Consider the following 9,397-nt stretch of genomic DNA (forward strand, 5'->3'; position numbering starts at 1 on the left):
CGTAGCAGCTCAGTGTAGTTCTTGGTAGTACAATTGTAATTTTTTAGTACATTTTAAAGTCTTGGCGGCTTTGGTCTTGGCGGCTTCGGCCATGGCGGCTTCGACCATGGCGGCTTCGACCATGGCGGCTCGGGTCTTGAAGACTTCGGTCTTGGCGGCTTCGGCCATGGCGGCTCGGGTCTTGAAGGCTTCGGTCTTGGCGGCTGCGGCTATGGCGGCTTCGGCAATGGCGGCTTCGGCCTCGGCTGCGGCTATGGCAGCTTCGGCCTCGGCTGCGGCTATGACGGCTTCGGCCTCGGCTGCGGCTATGGCGGCTTCGGCCTCGGCTGCGGCTATGGTGGCTTCGGTCTCGGCTGCGGCTATGGCGGCTTCGGCCTCGGCTGCGGCTATGGTGGCTTCGGCCTCGGCTGCAGCTATGGCGGCTTCGGCCATGGCGACCTAGGCCTCGGCTGCGGCTATGACGGCTTCGGCCATGGCGACTTTGGCCTCGGCTGCGGCTATTCTTGCTTTTCTTCCTCGCTCTGTGTGTTGTCGAATCGAATCTAACTAAAACCGTGCATTAGGCAATATCATTGCTGATTCTTACATAATTTAACTGTTAAAAACCACATTAATATTAAAATGAAAGACCTAATTAATTAATATTTAGACAATTTTAAGTTAAAGAAAACAGAAAATTCTATTATTGTGTCTAAGTAACCTAACCGAGGTAATTAAAATTGATCTTTTTACTTTCCAAACTTCTTACTTTCCGAGCCAATAGCGGAATTCGGCTGAACAAAATGACCCCTTATAAGGGCCCGCTTTCTTTTTTTATACCATCAAGACGCCGGTGATTGCGTCATCTACTGGATGCTCATTGTTCCGAAGAGTAGTGGATTCTGGCTTCTTATTGGCGGCTTATGTTTCGAGGTGAAATTGGATTCTGGGCTGGGATTGGATGGTCATGCAAGCAAGGAAAGATAGTGTTTCAGTGCAGTTATCTTTTCAATTGGCACTGAACGTACGGTGTAATGTCAGTATTTTGTGTCGGTTATCGTCAAAGATCAGTGCAATAACCTTTAACCTCTATGTTTAGGTTCTTCACGCCATCTATTTCGTGAACCTTCAAACAGCAGACTCTTTTTCCCCAATTCCCACATGTTTAGGGTTAGTGTATACTCCAAAATGGGAGTTTTACTCTGCCATGAAGTTTTTAAGCTCGAGTTTGGAGCCCGCACCTTCCACATCAACTCTGGATTTTGAAGTAGATGGCAAAGTATGTATATTCATTACATAATGAGTCGAATTATTTCATGACTTAATTAAATAAACTAGGAATTCAGCATTTACGATGAACCAAACAATTATAATTTTCAAGAAGAAATTATAGAAGAAACAGATGAAGAGTGTTGTGCCTATCAACTCACCACCACGAAAGAAAAAAAAATTAGGACATGCTAGTTCCAAGAAACCTGAATCACCCGCTACACAAAAAAGAATGAACTTATGGAAAGCCGCATCAATTTGCTCAAAACTCCTATCAAACAAAATGAAACAATTAGAAATGCAGATGAATGGTTCGGATTGCATTTGGCCCACATGATTGCACCACTTTCGCCTAAAAGGAAGGACTGCGTAAAAATAAAAATTATGGAAACAGTTTTCCAATATGTGCACCAAGACTCCTACAAGGATATGCAACTAGAGTGTTGTAAATATTAAACTACTTTTAATGAAATTAAATGTTTTTTTAACAACAAATAAAACTGATGTTTTAGAACGTTGCAAAGTTCTCTTGACCTTCCAAAGCCCCTTCCGTTAGGAAATAATTTTTTAAGTTTTCCCTGGTTTCTTGCGCTTCGCTTGCGCTATTAGTTCCAAACTTGGTAAATTGCTGGAGGTTTTTGGTTGAACATATTTCGTATGTTGTATCTGATGCGTAACTTGCCACTCCTAAGAAATTATGCAGTAAACAAGCTGCAAGTACTATTGTCACAGCATTATCTGGCAAAGCTTGTATTGGTTTCAAAAAAATTCGAAAACGGTTGCTCAAAATGCCAAAAACGTTTTCGGACACCCTTCTCGCTCAAGAGTGTCTAAAAATTATATTGAACAATTGTTAAGAGGGTTGTTATTATTAGGCCTGTGCGGGTAGTGATTTTTGTATTTCGGGTCGGGTACGGGTAGTTGAAAAACTTTCAATCGGGTATCGGGTTGTGTACCCGAATTTCTAACGGGTACTCGAATAATTTGGCCTAAAAAAATACCATTATTCGGGTGGGTGGTTTTCGGGTAGCAAAAATTCTTCCTTGAATTTCTGTCTGGCTGTATCACTTTGTTCTTCTCTAAACTGGTGGCTTTGTTCAGTTCCAGTTGGAAGAAGTAAGAAAGCCAGGCGTCTAGCGTCCTCACTTCTGGTTCTAGACACACCTTACCTTACCCCTCCGCCTGAGTGCCGTAAATGTTTGTCGATTGGGAACTTGACGTTGAGGAAAGTGCTCCTGGTACAAGCGCCGAGCTTCCACCGCATTTCCTCGAGCCAGTCCATAAATAAGATGCATATCTGAGTACTCTGCATTCGTGAAGTAGACCATGATTAGTTCCAGATAAGCTTCCAAATGTGCACGTAGGCCATGAAGCACGTTAAGGTACACAAATTTAGGCCGACTTTAAAAAAACCTACAACTTCTAACGTTAAAAACAAATTATGCTGTGTTGGTCTAAACATTAGGGCGTTCATTCGATTTATTGTAAAATTTATGGGGTTCATTCGAATTATTGTAAAAGTAATGTGTCTAATTGAAATAAAGTATAAAAGACTGGTCAGTTACCAGTACATCTGAGCTACTTTCCTTACCTTTGATTACAATCATTAATAAAAACAAAGGGATTAACGCTTTTGGCCGTTTAACACATTCACGGTCTTCCACTAGGTTTGAACTTATTTCGATCATTGCCTTATGCTCAAAAATCGAAAACAATTGGGTCAAAACCACAATACTAGTGCTATAATTCTGCAAAATCTCCTTGTTTTTCGGCCTACTTTTGAGAGCCCATAACGTCGCAACGGAGCGCTTTACCCCAAAACGTCATAGGACCTTTCGGACTCCTTTTGACCCAAGGAACATGCCTGTTAATTTGTGCCAGACTTTCCAGAAACACCCTGTATGTTAGTTTATTCATACAATGATCATGTAAGCAGAGTGGCGAAGTGGAAGCGTGCTGGGCCCATAACCCAGAGGTCCGTGGATCGAAACCGCGCTCTGCTAAATTAATTCAAAATAGCACTTGCTATTTTCATATATGTTAGTTTATTCATATAATGATTATGTAAGCAGAGTGGCGCAGTGGAAGCGTGCTGGACCCATAACCCAGAGATCCGTGGATCAAAACTATGCTCTGCTAAATTAATGCAAAATAGGAGTTGCTATTTTGATAAATGTTAGTTTATTCATACAATGATCATGTAAGCAGAGTGGCTGGGAAAGAAACCGTTTATGGATTAAAACTGGTTGGGAAAGAAACCGTTTTCGGTTTAAGACTGGTTGGGAAAGAAACCGTTTATGGCTTAAAACTGGTTGTTAAAGAGACAGTTTATGGCTTAAAACTGGTTGTTAAAGAGACAGTTTATGGCTTAAAACTGGTTGTTAAAGAGACAGTTTATGGCTTAAAACTGGTTGTTAAAGAGACCGTTTATGGCTTAAAACTGGTTTGGAAAGAAACCGTTTATGGCTTAAAACTGGTTGGGAAAAAACTGTTTATGGCTTGAAACTGGTTGGGAAAGAAACCGTTTATGGCTTAAAACTGGTTGGGAAAGAAACCGTTTGCGGTTTAAAATTGAGAGGGAAAGCAACCGTTTGCGGTTTAAACTGGGTGGGAAATATACCTTGTTCGGTTTGATTCTGGTTTGAAAAGAAACCAAATGTGGTTTAAAAATGGTTTGATGGCACACCAGATCAAAGCCGTAAATGGTGTAAAGGAAATGCACTTCCAAACGGTACACGCTCTCAAGATAAACCATACACAGTTCAAAAATGGTTGCGAAGTAAACCTAAACCATTATTTTTTACTGTGTACTGCGACAGCTTGCTGCACTGCCACCGAGATAGCCAACTTCATTAAACGCTCGAAGTCAAATATGGACACCGATTCTTCCCGGCCACGTTGATCGTCCCTATCGCTGTCCCCCTGGTCGATGACCTCCCTGTCTCCAGGTCGATACATAGGGTTATTTGCAAAGCCCAACAGGTAGTTACTGTGAGCTAATTCCTTTCTACGTGTCTCGCCCTGCGAGAAAGGGTATTTACTCGCATCTTCTCTAAGGTCATCGTTCACTGGATCCGTTTTCCCATCCATTGCTCGTGTGGGTGAAAGATTGGTCATAGTGGTGCTTCTGCCTTGAGAACCAGTTCTGACTCTAGTTTCGTAATACTTGGGACAGATGCCTTCTTCGTGCAGCTTTGAAATCCTATCGCTTCTTCGTTTGATATTTGATTTCGGTTGCATTAAATTAACGTTTTCAACTTGTAACCCTCCTCATAGCTAACCGCTTTCCGTTGAGTGTGCTAGATGATACGTTGGTCTTTCGTTGAATTCGATGACTTCGGATAGTGTACGTTGAAGTTAAGCGCGGCCGTCCATGTAAATTCAATTATTGCGTTGGCGGCAGAAACACGTGATCGTTGTGAGTTTCGTAGTAACGTTGTTGGCTTATCCAACTTCTGAAGTATTAGCGCTACCCGACTTATAATTCGTGCCCGTTGGGTTGAATGAAATAACCGAGACTTGGGTTAAAACAAACTGGTATAATTTATTAAAAATAGGTTCACAACTTTAGGTACTACTCCGCGCTGTTAATCATACAAGAACTCCACTCTCTTACTCCTGCTTCCAGTATTTATTGCTATGGTTAACATCACGTGACCTTATCTTATCTTATCTTATCTTATCGCTATTTTTTATAGCGGTGCCAATAAAATGATATTAGAATATAAAGTAGGCTGTGGCGCTAGGCGCGATATTTAAACAAGAATAAGACTATATTACAACACTCTTTAACAATCAAACGGAACCAAAACGTCTTCTGAGTAGACAATTTCGGAATTTACATACAATGAAACCAACACACAGATGGGACCACCATTGGGGTATTCTCCGTCGCGCCCAGAAGAAAGATGTACATCAACAGTAACAAAATAATAAAAATTCAACTAAAATACATATCTCACAAATTGGATTTATGTATTATCGTTATTACCATTCAATGTATAAATTTTAGCTTAGAACACTGCCAGTTTCACTTTATAAACTTTTTCTTTTTGGCTTAAGTATTATGACTACAGATATCACAATTTTCAACAATTTCACAGTAAATAGTCGTACCAAAATAAACTTTTGGTCATACACACTAAACTTTCTAAAGTTGAATTTATATAAATTTAATGACGTTTAAAATTTTTGTCACATTCGCGAAGGTTTGCAGTTTGACGACAAGTCATTACGGTAATTAACTAATCAAATTAGGTCAGGTTAAATTAATCATATACGTTTTCTCTTAGTCCCCAGTAGCACTGCCAACGTAGGGCCTACATGGTCGGCTTTGTGTGTTACCGACGAGTTGGTAAAAAGTCACTAATAAGTCGGGAGAGTAATGGTTTGAAAGTCGAAATGTCCGCCTGGAGCGACGACGGCCCGCCGGTTTTCCTACTGTTTTGAGGCGACTATAAAAGGACTGTTGGCCGACTATATGTCGGCGTCATTATGTCTACCTAAAGCCGCGCTCAATCCGACCATTTCGCGGCTTTTTAGTATAGTAACGGTAAATCGTCGGTAGAGGGCTGGTAGAGTAAGGGTTTGAGAGTCGAAATGTCCGCCCGGCGGGACGACGGCCCGCCGGTTTTCAGACTGTTATGAGGCGACTATAAAACGACTGTTGGCCGACTACAGGTCGGCGTCATTATGCCTACCTAAAGCCGCGCTCAATCCGACGATGCCGCGGCTTTTTAGTATCGGAACGGTAAATCGTCGGTAAAGGGCTGGTAGAGTAAGGGTTTGAGAATCGAAATGTCCGCCCGGTGGGACTACGGCCCACTGGTTTACCGACTGTTACGACACGAATGAAATACGACCCTCATCCAACACGTTTGAGAGTCGACTTAACCGCCTGTCAGCAAGAGGTCCGACGCTTTTGCGACGATCAAGCCTTAACTCGAGGCTTCATTCGCTTATAGTAAAGGATACTGATACCTAGTATTGAAATTTCTTTAATACATTTTCAATGAACAACACTTAAGAATTTGTACTTTGAATATTTCAAGTAACATGCTGGTCAATTATAACAATTTCAAATATTAAACAATGTATTCGATATGACACGACTAGTCGAATGGAAATATTAGCTGCCTAGCTAATAGGTTTTAACAAAAAGTAAAATTTTTCAGGGCGAGTATAATATTTACATCAATTAAAGCATTTATTAATATTCATTGATAATATCTTCGATGTGGTCAGTTACTATCTCTTAAATTACAAAAATCTTAATGAAAAATATACACTTATAGATTTTATAAGGAAAAAGAAAAACATACAATTCTAAAGGGTATTACTTGACACATTTTTCTCTTAAAATGTTTGAAACCGCATAAAAATTCTCTAACTAAAACAAATTGAGATCTATTTTGGAATTCAGTATTATTTTCACAACCAAAAATCTTTAAAATACTTAATATATAAGGTTTTTGAACTCCAAGCGCCCCAAAACACTTGCTTCTTTTAAATTCAAACAAAGAAACTGAAGGTATACATAAACGTTTAAGTTTTGGTTTCACTTTATAGGGGTGTGGTTCCCAGCAGATGAGAAGCTAGGTAAAAAGCAAAGGCTTATGCATAAAACTGGCTCTAAGAGGTAGATAAATTGATAATTCAATAACAAAATTCAAACCTTACGTGACAAACGAAGACGTTTCTAGTTTAAATAGTGTGACAAAGAACCTAAGCGATGAAATTAAAAGTTAGCAAGCCTAGAACTAATCATTTTCGACCACAAAAATCTCGTTTAAACATTCTAACGACCCAGCCGCGTCAGAGATGCTGGAAAGGCTAACTTGCTTTCGTACTAGCAGCGCCCTCTTCGATGATGACCTGCATGGCGTTACCTTAGTTACGCCAATAGAACAGAGGCGTGTCACCTGACCCGAGAAATTACAGGAGGGAAAATTCAAACTAGAAAATCAGATGTGTTTTCTTGCTTTGCAGTTTTTTGTAACGTTATGTCTCTAGTGTTGCCAAAAATATAGTATTATCAACTTATGCTTGTGGGTCGAAATATAGTATAAGTTAAATATATAAAAAAACTTTGGCATATGCGGAATAGTTAAAGTCAAAAACACCGTCCCACGGAAAAAGAAGGCCTACAAACAACTTCGTTTTTCATTTTACTCTTTTTAAACGTGACAATACCAACTAGCGGGAAGGAGTTGGTAATCAATTGTCAAAAATGGATTACATGTTTAGGACGGTAGGCAAGCCTACTTTAAACCATCTCAGTTCCAACTGTCAGATAGATGTCGGCATTGCCAACTAAAAGAAGTAGTCGGCTTCATGAGTCGGAAAAGTGTCGGAATAAGCATGGTACAGCTGACTGGACCGTAAACCGACTATTCGACCTTTAACCGACTGTTATGCGGAAGGCTTGTGCTACTGGGGGTAGTATGAATGGAGGATAACTATATGACACAAATATAAACTACCAATCTATAGCTTTAATATTGTAACAGTTTCAATTTCATATTTTGAATTATTTTATTTCCAAGTAATTTAGAATAGTAGACCATTTTAAATATTCTCAATCTTCATTATTAATCAATCATTTACTCTCTTTTGACTCCACCAGTGAGTCAGGCCTCATTGTGTAACACATGAAGCCTGGCCTCCCTGTGTGATTGGTATGAATCCTCCTAGTCTGTTAACTATGTATAAAATTAACGGAAAGTTTATGGCAAGTTAATTTCATTATTTTAATCTTGTTTTATCATAATTCATTAAAATATTGTTGTCTGGCCATTTCACTATCCCTTTAATAACTCCACCTAACAACATGAACAAAGTCTTTCTAAAACCCTTTTAGTTGAAATGTCTAATGATTGAATGTCGCAATGGAAATTCTTGGGTGCCCCTGAGTATTTTTTATATTAACTTAGGAAATTCTACGACATCCTGGGCATAAGATCACAATCCTAAAATGGAATCCACTTACACATTTTTGAAACTTTGACAATCAACTATAAAATAGCTTGAGATGTCAAATTTAAACTTGATTGGACGAATGTACATAGTTCTCAAAGTTTAGTACCGAACTTTTCAGAAATTAATAATATTTTATAAAATATTTTATAAAATGGTCTATTATAAATTTAAAGTACCACATTAAGATTATTTATAATTAATAATTTTAGCTAGGTGCATCGAGTAAGGCTTTATTAAATAGTTCATAAGAGGCGTTCGTAATACCCCATGAAAGCAAGGCGCTTGTATAATTTACATGCACACCGTAAAGCATTTTCTTTATACTCCTATCCCTCTCTATGTAAGTCAATTTGCACGCTTGTCGGAATGAAATGAATTCCGTTCCGCAGGACACTTCCATTTTGATTTTAATAACGTTGGTAGGGTAAAACATTGTGCCAATGAAGGCCCCATTTAGCGCCCCACTAATAAAATGTTCAACTAAGTTAGCTAGCCACGTTTCTCTTTCAGGAAAGACATCTTTTATTGAGGATTTTAAACCGAGGAACATGACGTTGCTCGGCCCATTTCGCATTAAAATTGGAGTCAACCCTCGATAGTATTCTTTAAAACCATAAAATCTAGGTTCCTGGAATGCGTGAAACGTGTTCTTGGATCGACTGTGATATTTTTAGTCTTGTAAAAGGGTTTGAACTCGTTCTAAAGGACTTAAGATGGCTTCTGTTGACCCTGCTAATAAAGCTGCCGCAGTTAATGACACCGGAGGTGGTATATTGGGAAAATGGTGTTTTAGAAACCGCCCATATTCGTAATAAGTCCCAAACATGACAGACATTGAAAAAGGTTTTTGGATTAAGGGTGGTAGACACCCTCTGTAAAGGTTTTGTATACCTTCTTTACGTATCTGGTTAAAAGCGTATTGCATTCTATGCCGTGTAACATTTGCCTGAACATTATTTTGTAGATAGGGAAAGTTACGACAGGGTTTATGAAGCCCGAGCCCCCGCCACAAAAGAATTCAGCAATTGTCTGATCTCTTGGCTTCCTCGGACGGTCAAATTCATTAGCATATTTTTGCTGCATGGATGTCTGAAATTTAGCAAGTAACCCGGAAAACCACTTTAAGGGTGAGCAGTGAAGCTGAAGTTAGTTTTGAAACTCTGTGATCAAG

At 39.4% G+C, this 9,397-nt stretch overlaps 1 protein-coding gene across 1 annotated transcript; it reads right to left on the reverse strand.

Moving 5' to 3' along the window:
• Positions 1 to 8,431: 8,431 nt before the first annotated feature.
• LOC149657104 (mitochondrial nicotinamide adenine dinucleotide transporter SLC25A51-like) lies at positions 8,432 to 9,052 on the reverse strand. The gene is made up of 2 exons (XM_089844672.1): positions 8,921 to 9,052; positions 8,432 to 8,854 (listed from the first exon to the last, which is right to left on the reverse strand). Exons 1-2 carry the CDS (start codon positions 9,050 to 9,052, stop codon positions 8,432 to 8,434), a joined length of 555 nt encoding a protein of 184 aa, XP_089700798.1.
• Between the last annotated feature and the right edge of the window lie 345 nt (positions 9,053 to 9,397).

Source organism: Phalangium opilio, unplaced genomic scaffold (assembly GCF_054372755.1).
Source record: "Phalangium opilio isolate 3A_F unplaced genomic scaffold, DU_Popi_V2 ptg000077l_1, whole genome shotgun sequence".
In the NCBI taxonomy this organism is placed as follows: Eukaryota; Metazoa; Arthropoda; class Arachnida; order Opiliones; family Phalangiidae; genus Phalangium; species Phalangium opilio.